This window comes from Bombina bombina, chromosome 5, assembly GCF_027579735.1.
Source record: "Bombina bombina isolate aBomBom1 chromosome 5, aBomBom1.pri, whole genome shotgun sequence".
In the NCBI taxonomy this organism is placed as follows: Eukaryota; Metazoa; Chordata; class Amphibia; order Anura; family Bombinatoridae; genus Bombina; species Bombina bombina.
In genome coordinates, this window is record NC_069503.1 from 73,367,800 (window position 1) to 73,392,733 (window position 24,934).

Here is a 24,934-nt window from a genome sequence, read left to right on the forward strand (position 1 = left end):
TATTTATAAAATGAAGCTAAATAAATTATGGAAGTAAATTGTAATGTTGTTTACATTTCTATTCTCTATCTGAATCATGAAAGAAAGATTTTGGGTTTAGTGGCCCTTTGATATTGCTTGACTTGTATAACTGCAGAGCTGCAAAAGTATGGACGAGAAGAAAGAAAAAAAGAATCCTTTTAAGCAGAGGTAAAATTCAAATGGCAAGGTGTACACTTATACTTACACCAGTTGCCGATAGTTGATCTCCAAGGGTTTCTCTCCGGATAACGTTAGTCTCTCAGGCGCCTCCTAAACTCTCATGGGGGGACAGCAGTGAATCTGATTGAGTTCAATGAACTCCCACGCCGTCAGACTTACAGGGCTACGAAAGCCCAAAGGGGTCACAGCAAAGAGCAACGTGTTTTGGCTGAACACAGCCTTTCTGAAGCTCGATGTGGAAGTTCATTGAACTCGATCGGATTCACTGTTGTCCCTCCATGAGAGTTTAGGAGGCACCTGAGAGACTAACGTTATCTGGAGAGAAACCATTGAAGATCAACTATCAGCAACTGGTGTAAGTATAAGTGTACACCTTGCCATTTGAATTTTACCTCTGCTTAAAAGGATTCTTTTATCCCTCTTCTTGTCCATACTTTGCAGCTCTGCAGTTATACAAGCCAAGCAATATTAACAACTAATTAAGACACCACTTTGCTTGAAAAATACGCTCTTTTCACTTACTAAAAAGGTTTTTTTTCTCCTACTAAGACCACTTTGTCTGTCAAAAAGACTTTCTGCTAACCTGTATTTGCAATATTTTTGTGAGCTTTATTATGCCTGCCACCATCCACTTCTATGTCATGAATTGTGAGACCATATATGTTGACACTGTACATTTTCTGTTTTGATGCACATTGCATATTTTCGTTTTTATTTTTGATGTACCTGTTTTTAAGATTGTGTTGAATTGGTTATGTTTATTGTATTTATTAAATGCTAATTTTTTTTATATATTTAACCACCACCCATTGAGGTCTGCATATTAGCCTGTTTACTACACATATTTAGTTGTCTCTGTGACAGCGCAGCTGTACACAATTACTTGCCTGCAGTTCACTGCAGTCAGTGTAATCATTTCCCCTAATTATAAGAAAATGTTTATCCACATGATGTGCACATTAACTATATCTCCCAGATGACAATCATTGTAGTGGCTTTTGTAACTGGGAATTAGAAACTATTGTTTACAATAGGATCCCTTCTTGACTCTTCTATTTAGAGAGTTTGTTCTCTTTAGGAAATTTTAAATAAATGTTTCTACCCTGTTTATAAAGTTTCTTTGTGTGTAAATATTTGGTGAATTGTGATACCTGACTTGCATAGAAACCCTTTTCCATCTTCTAAACACAGTAAAGGTTTTTCTTTTGTGTGACTCCTTTCATGAGATTTCAGATGACTCTTATGTGTAAAACATTTCCCACACTCTGCACATGTAAAAGGTTTTTCCCCTGTGTGACTCCTTTCATGAGTTTTCAGACTACTCTTTAGTGTAAAATTATTTCCACACTCTGCACATGTAAAAGGTTTTTCCCCTGTGTGAACAATCTGGTGTCTTCGGAAAGCTGACTTGTCTGCAAACATTTTCCCACATTCTGTACAAACGAAAGGTTTTTCTCCTGTGTGAATCCTTTTGTGGGTTAAGAGATGGTACTTTTGTGAAAACTGTACTCCACACTCTGTACAAGTGAAAGGCTTTTCTCCTGTGTGAATCATTTCATGAGATTTCAGATTACTCTTTAGTGTAAAACTTTTTCCACATTCTGTACATGTGAACGGCTTTTCTCCTGTGTGACTCCTTTCATGAGTTTTCAGATTAATTATTTGTTTAAAACATTTTCCACACTCTTTACATGTGAAAGGCTTTTCTCCTGTGTGAATCCTTTCATGATTTTTCAGACTAATTATTTTTGTAAAACATTTTCCACACTCAGTACATGTGAAAAGCCTTTCTCCTGTGTGAATCCTTTCAGGAATTTTTCAGTTTACACTTTTGTGTAAAACTTCTCACATTCTGTACATGTAAAATGTTTTTCTCCTGTGTGAATCCTTTTGTGGGTTAAGAGATGGGATTTTCGTGATAACAGGACTGCACACTCTGTACAACTGAATGGTTTCTCCCCTGTGTGGGTCCTCTCATTATCTATAAGACTTGTCATTTGTATAAAAAATTTGCTGCACTCTGTTCATTTGTGAGGTTTCTCACCAGTGTGAATTTTGTGGTGTTTTAAGAGATTTGACTTCAATTTTAAGATTTTCCCACATTCTGTACATTTGAATGGTTTCTCCTTTGTATGAATCATTTGGTTCGACTGTAGACTTTTACCTTCTTTAAAATGTTTTGAGAACTCTGGGATAATCATTTCACTAGATAAGGCATAAATGTTGTCCTCTTGTTTCCTGACAATTCACCATCTCTTTTAAAAATATCTTGTGATTTCCCCAATGTTTGTGAATAGTCATTGGTATCTAAGACTTTTTGAGTTTGTGGTATCAAACTGATGCTTCCTCTAGTGAATGATGGATATGAACTATTCAAGCGTTTGTCTCCATAAAAAGAAAAGGAAAAAAACAGAATTTATGCTTACTTGATAAATTACTTTCTGCAACGGTGTGTCCGGTCCACGGCGTCATCCATTACTTGTGGGATATTCTCCTCCCCTACAGGGAAAGGCAAGGAGAGCACACAGCAAGAGCTGTCCATATAGCTCCCCCTCTGGCTCCGCCCCCCAGTCATTCGACCGACGGTTAGGAGAAAAAGGAGAAACTATAGGGTGCCGTGGTGACTGTAGTGTATAAAGAAAAAGAAAATTTTTTCAAACCTGATTAAAAAACCAGGGCGGGCCGTGGACCGGACACACCGTTGGAGAAAGTAATTTATCAGGTAAGCATAAATTCTGTTTTCTCCAACATTGGTGTGTCAAGGTCCACGGCGTCATCCATTACTTGTGGGAACCAATACCAAAGCTTTAGGACACGGATGAAGGGAGGGAGCAAATCAGGTTACCTAAACAGAAGGCACCACGGCTTGCAAAACCTTTCTCCCAAAAACAGCCTCCGAAGAAGCAAAAATATCAAATTTGTAAAATTTGGCAAAAGTGTGCAGAGAAGACCAAGTCGCTGCCTTACATATCTGATTAACAGAAGCCTCGTTCTTGAAGGCCCATGTGGAAGCCACAGCCCTAGTGGAGTGAGCTGTGATTCGTTCAGGAGGCTGCCGTCCGGCAGTCTCATAAGCCAATCGGATAATGCTTTTCAGCCAGAAAGAAAGAGAGGTAGCAATAGCTTTTTGTCCTCTCCTCTTACCAGAGTAAACGACAAACAAGGATGAGGTTTGTCTAAAATTCTTTGTTGCTTCTAAATAGAACTTTAAAGCACGGACTACATCTAAATTGTGTAACAAACGTTCCTTCTTTGAAACTGGATTCGGGCACAGAGAAGGAACAACTATTTCCTGGTTAATATTCTTGTTGGAAACAACTTTTGGAAGAAAACCAGGCTTGGTACGCAAAATAACCTTATCTGAATGGAACACCAGATAGGGTGGATCAAACTGCAAAGCAGATAATTCAGAAACTCTTCTAGCAGAAGAAATAGCAACCAAAAACAGAACTTTCCAAGATAGCAACTTGATATCTATGGAATGTAAGGGTTCAAACGGAACCCCCTGAAGAACTGAAAGAACTAAATTTAGACTCCAAGGAGGAGTCAAGGGTCTGTAAACAGGTTTGTACCTCTGGCACAGCTGCCAGTCATTTGTATAACAAGACAGATAAAGCAGAAATCTGTCCTTTTAGAGAACTCGCTGACAATCCCTTATCCAAACCTTCTTGGAGAAAGGAGAGGATCTTAGGAATTTTAATCTTACTCCAGGAGAATCCCTTGGATTCACACCAACAGATATATCTTTTCCATATTTTATAGTAAATCTTTCTAGACACAGGTTTTCTGGCTTGGACCAGAGTATCTATCACTGAATCTGAAAACCCACGCTTGGATAAAATCAAACGTTCAATTTCCAAGCAGTCAGCTGCAGAGAAATTCGATTTGGATGTTCGAATGGACCTTGTACTAGAAGATCCTGTCTCAAAGGTAGCTTCCATGGTGGAGCCGATGACATATTCACCAGGTCTGCATACCAAGTCCTGCGCGGCCACGCAGGAGCTATCAGAATCACCGAGGCCTTCTCCTGTTTGATCCTGGCTACAAGCCTGGGAAGGAGAGGGAACGGTGGAAACGCATAAGCTAGGTTGAACGACCAAGGTGCCACTAATGCATCCACTAGAGTGGCCTTGGGATCCCTGGATCTGGACCCGTAGCAAGGAACCTTGAAGTTCTGACGAGACGCCATCAGATCCATGTCTGGAATGCCCCATAATTGAGTCAACTGGGCAAACACCTCCGGGTGGAGTTCCCACTCCCCCGGATAGAAAATCTGATGACTCAGATAATCCGCCTCCCAGTTGTCTACTCCTGGGATGTGGATTGCAGATAGGTGGCAGGAGTGATCCTCCGCCCATTTGATGATCTTGGATACCTCTCTCATCGCCAAGGAACTCCTTGTTCCTCCCTGATGGTTGATGTAAGCTACAGTCGTCATGTTATCTGACTGGAATCTTATGTATCCGGCCTTCGCTAGATGAGGCCAAGTCCGGAGAGCACTGAATATCGCTCTCAGTTCCAGGATGTTGATCGGGAGAAGAGACTCTTCCCGAGACCATAAACCCTGAGTTTTCAGGGAATCCCAGACCGCGCCCCAGCCTGATAGACTGGCGTCGGTCGTGACAATGACCCACTTTGGTCTGCAGAAACTCATTCCCTGAGACAGGTGATCCTGTCTACTGGAGCATGCACAGTTGTAATGGTCTTAGATGAATTCGAGCAAAAGGAACTATGTCCATTGCTGCAACCATCAACCCTACTACTTCCATGCACTGAGCTATGGAAGGCTGCAGAATAGAGAGAAGAACTTGACAAGCGTTTAGAAGCTTTGACTTTCTGACTTCTGTCAGGAAGATCTTTATTTCAAAAGAATCTATTATTGTTCCCAAAAAGGGAACTCTTGTCGACAGAGACAGGGAACTCTTTTCTATGTTCACCTTCCACCCGTGAGATCTGAGAAAGGCTAGAACAATGTCTGTATGAGCCTTTGCCTTGGAAAGAGACAACGCTTGAATTAGAATGTCGTCCAGATAAGGTGCCACTGCAATGCCCCTTGGTCTTAGAACCGCTAGAAGGGACCCAAGCACCTTTGTGAAAATTCTGGGAGCAGTGGCTAGTCCGAATGGGAGAGCCACGAACTGATAATGTTTGTCCAGAAAGGCGAACCTTAGGAACTGATGATGATCTTTGTGGATAGGAATATGTAGATACGCATCCTTTAAATCCACGGTAGTCATATATTGACCCTCCTGGATTGTAGGTAAAATTGTTCGAATGGTTTCCATTTTGAACGATGGAACTCTGAGAAATTTGTTTAGAATTTTTAAATCCAGAATTGGTCTGAAAGTTCCCTCTTCTTTGGGAACTACAAACAGATTTGAGTAAATACCCCTGACCTTGTTCCACAGTTGGAACTGGGTGTATCACTCCCATCTTTAACAGGTCTTCTACACAATGTAAGAATGCCTGTCTACTTATTTGGTTTGAAGATAAGTGAGAAATGTGGAACCTTCCCCTTGGGGGTAGTTCCTTGAATTCTAGAAGATAACCCTGAGAGACTATTTCTAGTGTCCAGGGATCCTGAACATCTCTTGCCCAAGCCTGAGCAAAGAGAGAGAGTCTGTCCCCTACTAGATCCGGTCCCGGATCGGAGACTACCCCTTCATGCTGTCTTGGTAACAGCAGCAGGCTTCTTGGCCTGTTTACCCTTATTCCAGCCTTGCATTGGTTTCCAAGCTGGTTTAGTCTGGGAAGCGTTACCCTCTTGTCTAGAGGCTGCCGAGTTAGAAGCCAGTCCGTTCCTGAAATTGCGAAAGGAACGAAAATTGGACTTATTCTTAGCCTTGAAAGGCCTATCCTGTAGGAGGGCATGGCCCTTTCCCCCAGTGATGTCTGAAATAATTTCTTTCAATTCTGGCCCAAAAAAGGGTCTTACCTTTGAAAGGGATATTAAGCAATTTTGTCTTGGAAGATACATCCGCCGACCAAGACTTTAGCCAGAGCGCTCTGCGCGCCACAATTGCAAACCCTGAATTTTTCGCCGCTAATCTCGCCAACTGCAAAGCGGCGTCTAAAATAAAGGAATTAGCTAACTTAAGTGCGTGAATTCTGTCCATGACTTCCTCATACGGAGTCTCCCTACTGAGCGACTTTTCCAGTTCCTCGAACCAGAACCACGCCGCTGTAGTGACAGGAATAATGCACGAAATAGGTTGAAGGAGGTAACCTTGCTGTACAAAAATCTTTTTAAGCAAACCCTCCAATTTTTTATCCATAGGATCTTTGAAAGCACAATTGTCCTCAATGGGAATGGTCGTGCGTTTGGCTAGTGTAGAAACCGCCCCCTCGACCTTAGGGACTGTTTGCCATATGTCCTTCCTGGGGTCGACCATAGGGAACAATTTCTTAAATATAGGAGGAGGGACAAAAGGTATGCCTGGCTTCTCCCACTCCTTATTCACTATGTCCGCCACCCGTTTAGGTATCGGAAAGGCATCAGGGTGCACCGGGACCTCTAGGAACTTGTCCATCTTGCACAAGTTTTCTGGGATGACCAGTTTGTCACAATCATCCAGAGTAGATAGCACCTCCTTAAGTAATGCGCGGAAATGCTCTGATGTAAATTTAAATGTCACAACATCAGGTTCTGCCTGCTGAGAAATTCTTCCTGTATCAGAAATTTCTCCATCTGAGAAACCCTCCCTCACTGCCACTTCAGACTGGTGTGAGGGTATGACAGAAAAATTATCATCAGCGCCCTCCTGCTCTACAGTGTTTAAAACAGAGCAATCGCGCTTTCTCTGAAATGCTGGCTTTTTGGATAAAATATTAGCTATGGAGTTATCCATTACTGCCGTCAATTGTTGCATAGTAACAAACATTGGCGCGCTAGAAGTACTAGGGGTCGCCTGCGCGGGCATAACTGGTATAGACACAGAAGGAGAAGATGTAGAACTATCTCTACTTCCTTCATCTGAGGAATCATCCTGGGCAACCTTACTATTTGTGACAATACTGTACTATGGCACAATTATCACATATATTTGAAGGGGGAACCACATTGGCTTCCATACATACAGAACATGATCTATCAGAAGGTACAGACATGTTAAACAGGCTTAAACTGGTTAATAAAGTACAAAAAACGTTTTAAAACAAAACCGTTACTGTCTCTTTAAATGTTAAACAGGGCACACTTTATTACTGAATATGTGAAAAACTATGAAGGAATTATCCAATCTTTACCAAATTTTCACCACAGTGTCTTAATGCGTTCAAAGTATTGCACCCCAATTTTCAAGCTGTTAACCCTTAAAATGTGGAAACCGGAGCCGTTTGCAATTTTAACCCCACTACAGTCCCAGCCACAGCCTTTGTTGTGACTTCAACTATCCCAGGGGGGTATTTCAAGCCTTCTAGTAACTTTTTCAGTGGACACCAGACCTTCTCACATGCATCTGCATGCACTGTACTTAAAAGAAACTGTGCAAAAATGGCTCGAAAATGAGGCTCTGCCTTATACAGTGAAAGGCCCTTCCTGACTGGGAAGGTGTCTAAACTAGTGCCTGGCAATAAAAACGTTCCCCAAACAATAAAAGTGTGAAAATTAATTCAAACTTTCCAAATATAACTTAAATAAACAATCAATTTAGCCCTTAAGAGTGTCCACCAGTTAATAGCCCATAATAAGCCCTTTATTCTTTCTAAGTCTAAGAAAATGGCTTACCGATCCCCATGAGGGAAAAATGACAGCCTTCCAGCATTACACAGTCTTGTTAGAAAATGGCTAGTCATACCTTGAGCAGAAAAGTCTGCAAACTGTTCCCCCCAACTGAAGTTCTCTCATCTCAACAGTCCTGTGTGGGAACAGCAATCGATTTTAGTTACTGCTGCTAAAATCATACTCCTCTTTTAAACAGAACTCTTCATCTCTTTCTGTTTCAGAGTAAATAGTACATACCAGCACTATTTTAAAATAACAAACTCTTGATAGAAGAAATAAAAAACTACAACTAACACCACAAACTCCTCACCATCCCCGTGGAGATGCTACTTGTTCAGAGCGGCAAGGAGAATGACTGGGGGGCGGAGCCAGAGGGGGAGCTATATGGACAGCTCTTGCTGTGTGCTCTCCTTGCCTTTCCCTGTAGGGGAGGAGAATATCCCACAAGTAATGGATGACGCCGTGGACCGGACACACCAATGTTGGAGAAAAGAGAATTAGACTGTTTATTCTTAATAATGTAATCCATTTTATTAAAAAAGCATATTATTAATTTATACTCAATAAAATGTATCTTATTTTGTGTTTTTAAATGTATTTGACTGTAAATCACAAAGTTTAATAAAATGGAAGACAAAGAATTCAAATTTGTCTTTCATAATAAACTAGATCATTTATGATAAAAAGTTATAGATCCAGATTAAATAAGGTGCAAGCAGCTAATGTTCTCAGCTAGGGAACAAGTACATCTGTATTCTGGGCAATATACAGTAGGTGTCAACTACCAACCTCATTTAACATTGCACAAGCAAATGCACATAAAAGCCTTCCCGCTCTTGCTCAACCAGTTGGGTGAGAACATGATGTCTTAATCATCACAGACTAATAATCAGAGTGACATTTTATGAGAGGCTAAGGAGCAGTGATCTTATGATACTTCTCAGATTGTGATTGCGGTTGTTTGATTTATATAAACAACTGAAAACTGTATTACTTTTAATAATACTCACTGTAAAACTAAGCACACAAATCAGTGGCGTTTCTGGAGTGGGGAACACTTATTGGGGGAGTTGTGGGTGTTCCACACATGGGAACAAGGTAGGCATAAGTGTAGTTATGGGTGTTCCATGAGCGAGGTCAGGGCAGGGGAAGGTGGAGTTGAAGGTGTTCTGAGTACTGAACCAGGTCTGGGGGTGAGGTTAGGCAGTTAATGGACATGATCTGTCTAAAAAGAATAGAGACGGGAGTAGGATTTTTACCCTCCTCTTCAGCCTAATGGGGGTTGCTCCTTCCCTAGAACCCTCACTGACACAACTGTTATTAAAAGATGCAGATATAAATATAATAGTTTATATTTGTTTAATGAGTGATCTATTCTATTTTCCCAGTAATTAAAGTCAGCATAATATCTATTTTACTCACCTAACACATATGAGTTCATGCTGATAACCGGCTCCAATGTCTGTGCTCAGGAAGAAGGTTCCCTTATTCACTCCAGTTACATCAATACCTGATATCTCTCAGTGCTCTGGCCGTGTCTGTAAAAAGTATATTAAATGGTTTAGACAGATAATAATAAATAATGCTTCTGATTAACTGTACGTATGGTATAATTAAAGGCACACATAACAATTCATGTGATACAGATCAGCTGTTTAGGGTATTACATATGTGATGTTGATTCACCACAAGCATTTAGTACAGTTAACTCTGTGGGTGTTATAATTGCACCTTAAATATTAATATGTCCAGAACTTTACAATATAAGCTCAGGAGTAGACAATCTATTTATGAGTATGACATACCACAACCTTACAAATATATTATTATTATGTTTTTTCGAAACATTTAAATTAAAGGGCAGCACTTAGACATGAACAATATTTTCTCCAGAAAAGAAACGTTAAAGAAAAGTTGTTTAAATGTAAGTTAAATCTAATACTACAGTATTGGTATTATACTGCCTATTAATCTTCTCTGTCAGACATTTTGTAATTGTCATATGCTCCACCCCCAGTCCTTTAAATTATATTGGTCTGTACTGAGTTGTCTTAAATCACACAACTAGAGGGTATTTGAAAGATAGGCACTAAAATGTTTATTTTCAATTGTTATCTATGACAGAGATAAAAAAGGAAACCTTTGTGTTTACATAGAGAGATAACATAATTAGATATGTTCTCTTGAAAACTCAGCCAATTTAAAAGGATAATAAAATACAGAATAACAAAATTAACAGATGCATACTAGCAATACAATGCAATAAAACATACTATGAATTTCTAAAGAGCAGTAGTTTTTTCTGACATTTTGTTCTGCACCTGTATTATGTGACAGCGATTAGCCAATAACAGCCTTATATTTTTATATAACGTGAACTCCTCCATATGCTAAGTAGAAGCTGGTACCACATAACCTGTATTTTAAAAGAATTTGTACAATTTGATAATGGAAATAAATTAGAAAGAACCAACCGATAAATTATATCAAAGGAATTAAGTCAATTTGATAATAAAAGTAAATTGAAAAGTTGTTTACAATTGTGTGTTCTATCCGACTCCTGAAAGAAAGAGATTGGGCTTTGTGTCCCTTTAAGTCTGTGATCATGTGACAAACAGCAGTAGCTGAAGTTGCAGAATACGCTTACTAAGATCTTTACTAACAACAAGAATCAGTCACAGATCAGTGGGATAAACATTCTGATGATAAACAGGTGCAGCTAATAGAAATAAGAAATGTATTATAAAATAACCTCATTAGAAATAAAATAATATGCAGATCACAAGAAATTTATGATTAGATCAGTATATGTGATGAGACTGATACAACAGGGCCATAAGCTGAGTGATATTTATTACTGGAGCAAATAGCAGCTTCAGACTAATATTAAATGAAAATGGTTAATCTGGGCTCTAGTTAGTTATAAACCTATAGGGAAATACAGGATTCTGGTTGGCTGATACTTAAAGGGACAAGAAACACATTTTTTTTTCTTTCCTGATTTAGGTAGAACATACAATTTTAAACAACTTTCCAGTTTATGTCTATTATTATCAATGACAAACAGTATATATAAATGCAGCCACCAATCAACAGCTAGAACCTATATTTGTTGCTGCACCTGAACTTACCTAGATAAATCTTTCAGCAAAGTATAACAGGATAAGGAAGCAAATGAATAGAAGTAAATTAAAAAGTTATTTAAAATTGTATGTTCTATCTAAATCATGAATGTCTAATTATGACTTTACTGTCCCTTTAAGCATCTGTTGCTCATTGGATAACAAGAACAACCCCACCAATGTATTATTGGTCAGACCTCCTCAAGTTTGAAAATATGGTTTGGTTCTGCTACAAACATTCATTTTATAAAATACCATAAATTGTTATCTATTAAATTAACCTCTTATATTTACTTTTTTAATTTAAACTCAGTTTCTTATATGAAGTGAAATATTTATCTTTATCATAACAAAATACAGAACAATATTTTGTCATCATTATATAAAACACAACAGTGTGAGGCTGTTAATAAAGATTTATGTCAGGGTTTGCTTATTAACGTTTAGCAGAAGCTCTGTAAGTATGAAGTCTCTCTGGTTCCTCCTGTGATATCACTGCGTGTTACACAGATATTTATACTAATGTGGGAGGGTCACCTTTCTCTGTGTGACTCACATGAGTACAACTTGTCAGTTGGGAGACAATGAGAGGGTCACACCTGGCCTTTTGTTCTCATATAGATGTCTATTGTCCCCTCTGGTGTCACATGAATACAGAGTCCCTGCCTCCCCCTCAGGGTGTGATTATCATATGGATAAGTAAGGAGGAAACAAACTGTTTATTTAAATGTGAGAGATTATTCTGATGTGTCCTAAAATATCTCAGGATACAGCATTATATTATGTTTTTATTGATGGAAATGGTTATTTTAACAGAACTTAGTTGTAAACAGATGATAATATGAACATGTTGCTCTCTAACATGTTAGATATACATGATATACAATGCTAAATATTTCAATACTAATAACTTGACCCTTTTTTGTTTGTACACTTAGTGCCAGATTACAAGTGAAGCACTAAATATCACTTTCATGAAAGCAATATTTGCGCTCCACTGTGTAATACAAGTGCACGCTAATGTATGCTGTTATTACAAGTCACAAGAGCCGGTTTTCATAGTTTCCAATGGGAGCCTCATTCTCATGCTATCAGAGATGGATTCAGAATCTCGTGCAGCAAAGTAGTAAGTAGCGCAGTGATGGCATCATATTTTTATAGATTTATGTATTTGACTATATACCTATATATTTATGTGTTAATTTGTGTTTATACACATATTAACACATCAATATACAGTATATATATATACATATATACTGTATAGTTATATATATATATATATATATATATATATATTTATATATATATAGAGTACAGAAGTCAGCACTTATTGGTCTTATGTAATAAACTTAGCAATTAATAGCCATGTTTAAAAACAGCAAATGTTTCAAAGCCTAACTGGGCTCTTTGTCAATGCAAATACAAAAATCTTACCTAAAGAGCTTCCCTCTTACACCCCTTATATACACAGCTAAGTTCACTAACAAGCCGCACACTTGTGTTATGTGAATGCTAAACACCATGCGTTTGTGAATCAGTGATGGGTGTCCAACCGATGACGTCATCATGTGTTATCGGTCGGCTCTGTACCATGTGACTTACGATCAGCTGAATTTGACAGCTGTCATACTCCCATCCTTCCCTCTGCTTGGCTGTGTAAGACGGAACCATACAGTAGCAAAATACCACAAACACAAGCAGATTCCGGGTGCGCAACTACCCATCATTGTAACTATCAACCTATTAAAATCTGCAAATGTATAAACATTAAAAGAGAAAATATAGATACTAAATAAAATTATTAAAATAGAACTATTATTATTATTATTATCATTTATTTGTATAGCACCACAAAATTCCGTAGTGCTGGACTATAACATTGGTATACACTTATGTCATGTTGATCTCTCCAGTATCTGGTGGATTATGGTAGATTAGGGATCCAACTGAGATATCCACAGGTTTCTTCATGTTTTAGCTGCATTAAACAGATATACATTGCACATATATTCAATAGTCCAACAAGGGGATCAAAAATGACTCAAGGTTTGTAGAAGAAGGGGCTGAAATCCAGTATTGTATTCATGCCTCTGGGTGTCACAGTGTACAATAGACATATCCACTTAGATTCCATTCATAGTAGCTTCTGTGCCCTATTACCTCCCATCCGTAGAGGGGGTATATGATCAATCAACATTGTTCTCAGGCTCGCTAGACTGTGTTTATGCTGTATTCAGCATAAACACAGTCTAGTGAGCCTGAGAACAATGTTGATTAATTTTCTGAGCGCTTTTACCTTCTTTAAAATGTTTTGAGAACTCAGTAAATATGTGTGGCTTCAGCAAATTATATCAAGGGAATAAAGTAAATTTGATAATAAAAGTAAATTAAAAAGTTTTTTTTACAATTGTGTGTTCTATATAACTCCTGAAAGGAAGGGATTGGGTTTTGTGTCCCTTTAAGTCTGTGATCATGTGATAAACAGCAGCAGCTGAAGGTGCAGAATACACTTACTAAGCTCTTTACTAACAACAAGAATCAGTCACAGACCAGTGGGATAAACAGGTGCAGCTAATAGAAATAAGAAATGTATTATAAAATAACCTCATTAGAAATAAAATAATATGCAGATCACAAGATATTTATGATTAGATCAGTATATGTGATGAGACTGATACAACAGGGCCATAAGCTGAGTGATATTTATTACTGGAGCAAATAGCAGCTTCAGACTAATATTAAATGGTTTATCTGGGCTCTACAGTTAATTATACAACTATAGGGAAATACAGGATTCTGGTTGGCTGATACTTAAAGGGGCAAGAAACACATTTTTTTTTCTTTCCTGATTTAGGTAGAACATACAATTTTAAATAACTTTCCAGTTTATGTCTATTATCACATTTGTTTAATTCTCTTGGTATCATTTGTTGAAGGGGCAGTAATGCACTACTGGTTTCTAACTGAACACATGGGTGAGTCATTAGCAAACGGTATACATATATACATATGCAGCCACCAATCAGGAGCTAGAACCTAGATTCGTTGCTGCACGTGAGCTTACCTAGATAAATCTATCAGCAAAGTATAACAAAAGAAGGAAGCAAATGAATAGAAGTAAATTCAAAAGTTATTTAAAATTGTGTGTTCTATCTAAATCACGAATGTCTAATTATGACCCTTTAAGCATCTGTTGCTCATTGGATAACAAGAACAACCCCCACCAATGTATTTTTGGACAGACCTCCTCATTCATTCATTTTACAAAATACTATAAATTGTTATGTATTAAATTAACCTCTTATATTTACTTTTTTAATATAAACTCAGTTTCTTATATGAAGTGAAATATTTTATCTTTATTATAACAAAATACAGAACAATATTTTCTCATCATTATATAAAACACAACAGTGTGAGGCTGATAATAAAGATTTATGTCAGGTTTTGCATATTACCGTTTAGCAGAAGCTCTGTAAGTATGAAGTCTCTCTGGTTCCTCCTGTGATATCACTGAGTGTTACACAGATATTTATACTAATGTGGGAGTGTCATCTTTCTCTGCGTGACTCACATGAGTACAACTTGTCAGTAGGGAGACAATGAGAGGGTCACACCTGGACTTTTGTTCTCATATATATGTCTATTGTCCCCTCTGGTGTCACATGAATACAGAGTCCCTGCCTCCCCCTCAGGGTGTGATTATCATATGTAAGTAAGGAGGAAACAAACTGTTTATTTAAATGTAAGAGATTTTTCTGTTTTGTCCGAAAATATTTCATAAAAACAGATTTAAATAATCATGTTATAATTTTTGGAAATTATTATTTTAACTGAAAGTTTTTAGCAAACCAATATATAATGTTAATACTATATGCTCTGAAATACATATGAGATGCACTGCTTAGTGTTTAAAATCTAGTAATATGACCCTTTTAGGAGTAGATTATAAGTAGAACACTAATTATATGCTCCCTCTTGTGCGTTAACTACTCTAGCGCTAACCAAACATGCAAAATGTCAAAGTTAGAATCCCAGGATTACACGGATATCGGAAATTTATCAGTAACATATATATATATATATATATATATATATATATATATATATATATATATATATATGTATATGTATAACAAATGTCTGTGGGGGCACTGCACTCACTTTCTGTAAGCAAAATTGCCCGGGGTGCAATCAAAGGATTATACAAATAAGTTGAAAATAGGAGCGCACTCGCCGGGTCTTAAATCAGAATACTTTTAATTCAGTCTGAATTAAAAGTATTCTGATTTAAGACCCGGCAAGTGCGCTCCTGTTTTCAACTTATATATATATATATATATATATATATAAGTAGAATGTCACAGACCTAAGAAAACTAAGATATGTGGCTAACAGCACTTATATGTTTGCGCCAGGGGCGTATTAAGGCATAGGCCAACGAGGCCAGTGCCTAGGGCAACAGATTTTGAGGGGCGGCACTTGCCGTGACTGCACTGAATATGCGGCTGATCATTTAAAAAAAAAAAAAATTAAACTTGAAAGTACCGCTTCATACACTCTCAGCCAATTGCATTTATTTGTTTGTTTTTTAACACTGGCGCACGCACGCACATTGCTTGGCGGCAACAGGGGTTAGGAGAACAAGAAGGAGTCCAGTCAGTGGCGACAGAGACAGCCGGAGACTCATGTGGAGGAGGACTTTCACTTAACTCAGGCATGGGCGGGCTGAGTCCTGACAGTAGGTAGGAATTATCTCATTAGTGTGCACTGTGACAGTAACACATAATGCCTCCTCTGCTAGCGACATTAACATTTTATTGCCTAATCATTAGGCAATAAAATATTAATGTTGCTAGCAGAGGAGGCATTAAGTGTTAACTGCTGCACAGTGCATACTAATAAGAGCGGGCTGGTAGGATAGGTCTGACAAGGAGCGAGGACAGGAGAGTTACTGTCTGTAAGTATAGACAGTGTAATGCCTGTTAAGCCAGCAGTCCCGCTTCCTTCTGCCTAATAGCATAGCCGTTTCCTTCCCTCCCCCTTCCTGGCACCCCAAGTGCAGTGCTCAGTTGACATTGCTTTCACTGACAGCATCTGCACGCAGCCACGCAGATCAAGACAATAGCAGTGAACAGCACGCTGAAGACAGGGCATAGGACAGGTCACAGGAGAATATTGCTGTGAAAGTGGTAAGAGGGGGATGTTATAGCAAGGCTTATTGTAAATCATGTGTGCTACTTCTGCTGCAGGACAGGTCATAAATACCCCCACCCTCCTGCTCACAGCAGAAAACAGGCTTTTTTAACCTTTTTGCTCCCAGAGGTGATGGGCTACTGCTGGAAATATTAGTTATGCTGTGTCTTTGACTGTGCATTGTGTGTGTGTGTATATACAGTATATATATATATATATATATATACACACACACAAACTCTATATATATATATATATATATACACACACACACACATATACACACTATATATATATATAGTAGAGTAGAAAACAGCACTCTCTGGACAAATAGTTTAATAGGTAACGTTTCGGGGAATGCTCCCCTTCATCAGACCAACAACATACAAGTGAATCAAACATTTAAGCACACATAGACCCCTCCCCCTTGTGCAAAAACCACCAAAAACTGGTTGTCATGACAACCAGACCCACAGAACATAGTATATACAAATAAAAATACCAAAAGGCAAATAATGAAGCAATCATTACATCCCAGCACCCAAAAAAAGCATAATCTTGATACATAGGCAGATATACATAAAACCATTGGTAAATGTAATGTTAGTTAGAGAATCCAGACCCATATCAAATGATACTAAATGGTATCTATAGAGAACGGTCACAATATAATTCAGCATCTGGCTGTATAGACCTGTCCTATTGAACACAACTTATAGGTCGGTCATCTAATCAATCCAAATGAAACATCACCTTGGTGTCTGTCTAATGTATCTACAGAAATCCTATAGTACACATAATGTAGTCACCGTAGCAGTAAATAGTAACAATGGTCAGGTACATACATCGTCAATCTCTGAGTCATAAATCAACTAAACTCTCCTATAGATATTTCAATACAAGGTCACATCTGCAAAGATGAATAAAGCAGGGATCGTCATACCAGTTAATAACTTTACCACAGAATTGTCATCCCGTGTGGCAGTGTCAAATGAAGGCCCATGCAAGTGCTTACAGATTCTACCTTACACCACACATTACAGTAGAGCGCATGCGTATCAGCCCGAGGGGTTCCGCCCCTGGTAAGACCCAACCGCATCTTAATTGGCTCAAATGGACAAGCCCCTATGGCTATAGTGGAACCCACGTATTTGAGCTAGAACATAGTGAAAAAAAGGGCCGCTAATGTAGCACAGCGTATGCGCTCTCATATGCTACTAAGTGGTATAAACAACTACGTCTAGGTGTAGGCTAAATGTGGGTGGTCTTGGGACAAGAGAATGGGCCCGCAGAGAATTATGCATTCCCCAATAAGCAAGTGTGTACCTCAGCTGACTGAGTGGCTCAGCCCACAATGCACAGCAGTTACCGCAGCCCTAACGTGCAGGATCTTAGGTGAACATTACCCTCTACCCTTGGATCTACCCACTATCTGTCCCAATAAGGCACAGCTCACTGTATAGTGATACTGTATACACAATTATCAGAATAGCGTGCACAGTGTAAAAAGGAATACATAAAAAATAAAAAAATAAGTTAAGTGCAATCAGGCTTAAATCCTATGCACAACGAATCTGCATAAAAGATATACGGTTCAATGCAATACATCATCACAACCCCACCATACATAAAATGGTCATAATAAAACCAGCTCCAAGAGGAGCATGGTGAACTAACTAACAGGGAGAAGTAAGGGAAACATATGAATGAAACGTATATATAAAAGGAATGACACATCCAGGTCTATATTTAGTCAAATGTCACTGATGTCACTGATGGAAACAGGGAGAGAACCCCCACCACCACCCACATGCAGGGTACACAAGGAAAGGGCACATATATAGGAATAGAGTTATTATTGCAATCACATCCACTCGACAAGATGAGCTGCACAATACATTAATGCACATGTTGCAATCAAATAATGCAGAATCAGGGAAACTCATAAAAAACAGTGCCAGTCTATTCCCATATTCAAACCTCTGGGGTGGATGGTGTCCAGTTTAAAGATCCACTCTGCTTCTTTTTGTAGGAGACGTGTGTCCCTATCACCGCCCCTCAGCAGTGGAGGTACGTGGTCAATCAGCTTAAATCTAAGGTCAGCAACAGAGTGACCCTTCTCCATGAAATGTCTGGCCACGGGCTGGTCACTCTTCCCTTTGTCAATTGCTGTCCGAATTGCACTCCTATGGTTGGCCATCCTTTTCTTGATGTCATCTGAGGTTTTACCAATGTAAAAAAGGCCACAGCTGCAATTCAACATATATACCACAAATTTTGTGGTGCACGTAAGATAGTGCTTAATCTTGTAGCTTGTATTGTTGTGTGGATGTCTGAACTGTTTGCATTGCAACATGGAGTTGCATGTCACAAAACTAGGACACTTGTAGGACCCTCTCTTGGTAATTGGTGTGATTTTATTGTAGCTGTCAATGGGGTCCGTTTTCATCAGAATGTCTTTCAGGTTTCTTCCCCTTTTGAACCCAATCCTGGGTGGTCCATAGTGTTGGTAAGGTAATGATGGATCTGTCTGGATAATTTCCCATTTCTCTTTTAAAGTTACCCCCAGTGTCCTTGTGCTGGGAGTGTATGCTGTGACGAAGTTCATTCTTTTCTGGTTGTCACTCCTCGTTACTTCTAAGTTCACCTGGGACCTTGCTTCTTTTACAATGTTGCTCTTGTAACCTCTGCTGTAGAATCTTGCTTCCATTTCACTTAATTGTACCTCCTTTTTCTCATCCGATGTATATATATATGGAAAAAAGAGAGCAAATCAAATACACTTCCGTGCAACTGAATACAATGAAAACAATGTAGATAAAGTCTTTAGACGATTTCTATAAATATATTCAAGTTCTAAAAGTTGGATTGGTATAAGAAAAAACAAATGATAGATGTCCCCTTACCGGAGATTACCTCAATCATATGAGGTAATGTGTAGTCACATAGATGTTGTTGTCCGTGGTCCGTCTATGGTTGGTTCACGTCACTGCCAGGCTATTTTCCTTTCGTGCAGCCTAGTGTATGGAGCTTGACTGTAAGAAACTTTCAGGATCTTTTAGTTGTAGTCTTAGTGTTTCTTGAATGTATGGTACTTTCCCTTGGTGTCCTCTGGTCCCCGATGTCTCAGCAAAGTTTGTTTTCTTGCATGATGAGCACTTGAAAATTCTCAGTGTAGCCCTACCCCCAGTGTGATATGGAAGTTGATATCTTTCAAACTTAGGTGTAATCTGTCCTTGATTTTGTTATGAACCTCAATTGCAGTTATGGTTCCTTGTGACCTCTGCTGTAGGATATGTTGCTATAATCAGCTCCTGTTAAGTAATGGAGTAGCAGAGATGCGTGTCAGTCACAATAATTTCTGTTTGGTATAGACGTTTCCAGATTGTTCCTATACAGAGTGTGATGCTGCAATAACTCTGCTAAATCCTTTGTCTAAGGTTTAAAGCACAAGTAATTTAATCTTAAATTCTACTAATTTTGAGTTTTATAACTAACTCTGGGTTAGCTTAATGACATCAAAGAAAGCTAAATTTTGAATGCATAGGGCAGCACAAAACCTAAATACGCCACTGGTTTGCGCTATGAGTAGCAGAAAGGTAAATTTCCAGGAGCAGCTATCACAGGGGTTTTGCAGTGTAAGTGATCACAAAAGGGACACCTAGACTCACTTCAAAGAAATTTGTACAAAAAGGAGTATGATAGCGCTGAAGGGATAACAAGTTAATGAGTAATTATTCACTAGTTACAGTTCAAAAGTTACTAATGGTTAATTCAATACATGCTCTATGACAAAGTATAAAAAAATGTATGTATAGACAGATCCGATAGGTTTCCCACTGTCGCGCTTTGCCGCTCTAGCTGTTGCTAGAGACATGGCACTTGCTGCTTGTTGCTTAGAGGGGAGTCAGCTCCTGTCTGCGTGCGGCTGATGCCGGTCTGGATTCCTCCTGTGGCACGAACCTTGCAGCTATGTAAGTACTTCACTTACATTCACCTGTGCCTAAGTTTAGGTATTACTTTCTGTTCTCCTGGGTCATATTGTTGCTATATGCTGACCGTGATATACTGCTGCTGAACTCTGCTTGTCTGACCACTCTGCCTGTTTTTCCCTTAATTGCTGGATTGATAAACGGCTGCTGAACTCTGCTTGCCTGACCACTCTGCCTGTTTACCCCTTAACTGCTGGATTGATATACTGCTGCTGAACTCTGTTTGTCTAACTACTCTGCCTGTTTAACCCCTATTGCTCTGGACTGCCTTACTGTAGCCAAACCCTGTATGCCTGACCATCCTAGTGGTTTATCTATGGACTGCCTTATGGTTGCCAAACCCTTCCTGCTTGACCATCCTAGTGCTTTACCTTTGGACTGCCTTACTGTTACCAAACCCTGCCTGCCTGACCATCCTAGTGGTTTACCTCTGGACTACCTTGCTATTGCCGAACCCTCCCTACCTGCCTGACATTTCTGATGGTCTATCCCTGATTTCCTGCCTGTTACCGCTGAGTACTATTCTGCCTGTTGTGAGTGCCTCTTACCTCATCTTGCAAACTTTCTCTGCTCTGGGATATTCCCTCTCATTCCATCTCGACACCAGGATAACAAGACGACTGGCCGAGTTTGGTCTGTTAGTGGAATATCCCACGAGCATTACTCCCACTTACTAGAGAGAACCACATGTTATGAGGTAACTTGCCGCCTTTGTGATGGAGAGACCTCCAGTGTCCCTATATCTCGTGGTTGCACTGTTCTTGGTTCTTCTGAAACTATCAGGCTGAGGGCGTTATGAATCTTCTCAGGATACAGCCGATGTAAGGGAGAGAAAACAAACTATCATGTGATATTGTAAATTCAATAGACATAAAAATCACAGACGTTTAACAATTTTATACTCACATGCTGAAACAATATGAGGTATGATATGCACTTATAATCTCTATAATCTCACAAAACAAGTGGGTTGAATGGAAGTTACACTTCTGGTCCTTATCTTGTGTTGTCAGACAGGTCCTTCTAGTGCATTTACATAAGTCCGGTGTCCAGCACCCAGAATAAAAGTTCAGTTGGCCAAATATAAAACAAGAACACTCACAAGTGTTCAATGAAAAAGTGCTGTCTAGCATGTGCTAAAAAGTAAGATCCCTTACGCGTTTCAAAGGTTTTCCAATTGTATCCTTCTTCTTCAGAGGGTTGCCTGGATGCTCAACTGATAGAAATGCCTTATTTGTTGTACTGATGAATCACTTTTTTTTTAATCAAATTCAGATATTCATCAATCTGTTGTTTAAATTTCCTTGTTGGATCACAAGTCAATTTCTTATAGGTATTCTCATCTAGTAGTTGTCCCATAATATCTTTATGATAGTCACGGTAGTTCATCAGAATCAGTGCTCCTCCCTTGTCCGCTTTTCTTATTACCAAATCAGGATTCTTTTTCAATGACTCCAATGCTTTCCATTCAGCCACTGATAAGTTCCTTTCCACATCTTTATTATGGTTCTCACGAGACTCATATATCTGTTTTGAAAGCATTCTGAAGAAAGTTCTTATACTTGCATTTGTTCTCTTAGGATCCTTCTTCTTCAGAGGGTTGCCTGGATGCTCAACTGATATAAATGCCTTATTTGTTGTACTGATGAATCACTTTTTTTTTAATCAAATTCAGATATTCATCAATCTGTTGTTTAAATTTCCTTGTTGGATCACAAGTCAATTTCTTATAGGTATTCTCATCTAGTAGTTGTCCCATAATATCTTTATGATAGTCACGGTAGTTCATCAGAATCAGTGCTCCTCCCTTGTCCGCTTTTCTTATTACCAAATCAGGATTCTTTTTCAATGACTCCAATGCTTTCCATTCAGCCACTGATAAGTTCCTTTCCACATCTTTATTATGGTTCTCACAAGACTCATATATCTGTTTTGAAAGCATTCTGAAGAAAGTTCTTATACTTGCATTTGTTCTCTTAGGATCAAAAGTACTCCTACCTCTGAATACAACTATCTCTGAACTTTCATCCTTATAGATTTCTTTAAGTCTAAGAGTCCTTTGAAATTTATAGAGATCCACATGTAGGTCAAAATTGTCAGTGGTCTCCCCCATCCTCTTCCATGCCTCCCCCTGCATGTGTATTGCCTGTGTTGTTTTTTTAACAAGTAATCATTCCTTGGGTAGATTGCTGTATAGTGCTGTCCATCTGTGCATTTTCATTGCCAGAACTATTTTCTGAACTGTCAACTGTTGTAAGGTTGCATGGTTTATACACTCTCTGCCTGCATGTTCTAAGTGCTCTCCTATCCTCATGGCCCAGTGTCCACTTATATACTCATTTTTCTCTATAATCAGAAATCAGTCTCCCATTTGCTTTCTTTGAAACTGACCGGCTCTTTCACATATTCATCAACCTGTTTTTTTTAGCTTATCAAGCCAATTCTCCTCCTGGTTCAAATCTAGTCGGACAAAGCCACTTGCTGAGTTAGGGGTGAAACATGCGTAGCAGATGCAAAAAGCAACTGAACAGTCCCTACTGGATTGATTACGAATACCTCATAGGCCTGCACTGAATCATGGTACAAGGGTAAGACTCGAGAAGCAAAGAGCGATGTGTCACCAGGGGCCCCACGTAAGTCTGTAACAGATATTGCACATAACACGGACATTCAGAAGGAGGGTAAGAAGGAACGGCATACATTGCTTAACTGTTTGACCATGCTGAGAAAAGCGGTGCTCCTTTGCAAAGTAGATTCCTTGTTCTGGGTGCTTATTGGAGGGTTGACAAAGGACTGTACCACTTTGCTTTACTAACCCTACCCACAGAGGTATTTTGCTTGCTGGACTGAGCTCTACTTTCTAGTCTATACTGTATACAGATGCAAGTGACCATTATTACAGCCTTGGGGATTCACATTGAAGACTCACCAATGGGCTATACTGTTATGTGAATTAAATTAAGAGGCATTATGGTACAGAGAATAAAATGGGATGAGCCTGCAGTCTCGCCAGAAACACGGGCCCTCAAGCTCCATTCTTGCCAAGCTTGTGGCATTATGTTTAAAGGGATAATAAATGTAGATTAAGCTGTATACAACTAGTATTATACTGATTTTTTACTGTTTCCTTAATGGTTTGTGCCAGACAAAGGTGTACTGGACTGCACAGTGTATGGGAGGGTAGCATTTTGAGACTCCCCCTACCCTGAGTACGCAGTTTGTTTCTTTCTATCTTCTGTATTTTGATAATTTATACGTCTGTGCACTGTCCACCTGTTACTACTAAGAAATTACAGGTGGACATTAACCAGGACTTTGTATTATTTCTGTGCCAATCTTACATTAAACAATATATATACAAAACTTCATATGATCAGATCATAAGTTGTGCACTCTATCATAAATTGAATTATGATGCAAAAGAAAAAGGTAAACTTAAATTCAAGTATCAAACTTCAAGAATCAAAGAGGGGAACTAAGTACCATATCATAGTTTTCAATACAGAGGTATATTTGAGAAATATAAAATGAAAATTCTAACATTAAACCTATACCTTAAACCTTGTACATTATCTTGTTAGAGTGAACATTATGAAGCTCATATATGCAAGCATACAAACAGAATGTCCTTTTGAATGGACTGTATATTGTTATTTATGTGTGTATATATATATATATATATATATATATATATATATATATATATATATATAAAACATCTCAAGTTATTTCCAATAATGAATTAAATCATATTCTGAGTTCATTCTATATGAAACTCACATTTCTAGCTTAAAGATCCAATACATCTCCCTCTTGCCCAACACCTCATCCCTTTTGCCACCTCTAGGAGGGGTAGACAACTTTTCAATGGCCTGCCACCGAAAGGTGGTCAGTGCTTTTTGTGTCTCTTTGCAAAGTGTTGGAAAAGAGGGGTAGTGGCCTCTCCTGCACTAATCATAGAAAGATTATTCCTAATATGTGTGTTTGCGTCATTTGATCTGTCATTCAATGCATGTTATCACATAGATAACGTACAGAGTAGTACAATTCAGACAGGACTCTATTTTAAAGTTTTCCCCTGTTACCACTGAACAAAAGCTATCCGAGACCAAAGCATTCTCGCATGGTCTATATAATCTTTTACCACAGTTAAACATGCCCTTGTGTTGGAGTCAGGAACTTTGGACATTGTTCTCAGATTTGGTTAAACAGAAGGGAGATAAAAAGTTACTCAATGTTTTACTTTTCCTGTAGGAGCAGTGTAGTCCTTTGTCAACACAATTTATTAAATTGTTATCTGCTGCTAAGAGTTTGAAATATTTTTTGACAATTTAGCAGATTTCTTCTCACACTATAATTTGTAACAACATATACTTCCTCTCCTCTACCCTTCTTTATTTCTTTGTTGGTGATTTTATCCTTCAGAAGAGTCCGTCTATCAAATGTTGCCACCTGATTTTGTGCCTTATCAAGCACTGGGTCTGAGTAGCCTATTTCCTTAAATCTCCTTCTTAGATCCTCACATTGCATGTTAAAAGTGCCCGCCTCCGTAGTTTCTTTGAAATCTTAATGAACTGGCCTTTAGCCACTGCAAACGGCACATGCGGAAGATGGCAACTCTTAGCATGCAAGAGCGTGTTTCTAGTAATTGATTTACGACAAGTATCACTCGTGACATACCCATCTTTATTGCCTAT

General features: G+C 38.7%; 1 protein-coding gene across 1 annotated transcript; it reads right to left on the reverse strand.

The window, feature by feature from the left end:
• Window positions 1-1,308: 1,308 nt before the first annotated feature.
• LOC128659211 (oocyte zinc finger protein XlCOF15-like) lies at window positions 1,309-1,986 on the reverse strand (the record flags this gene model as incomplete). The annotated part of the gene is made up of 1 exon (XM_053712890.1): window positions 1,309-1,986. A coding segment is annotated over one exon (678 nt), but the record flags the coding sequence as incomplete, so codon positions are not given.
• Window positions 1,987-24,934: the final 22,948 nt, after the last annotated feature.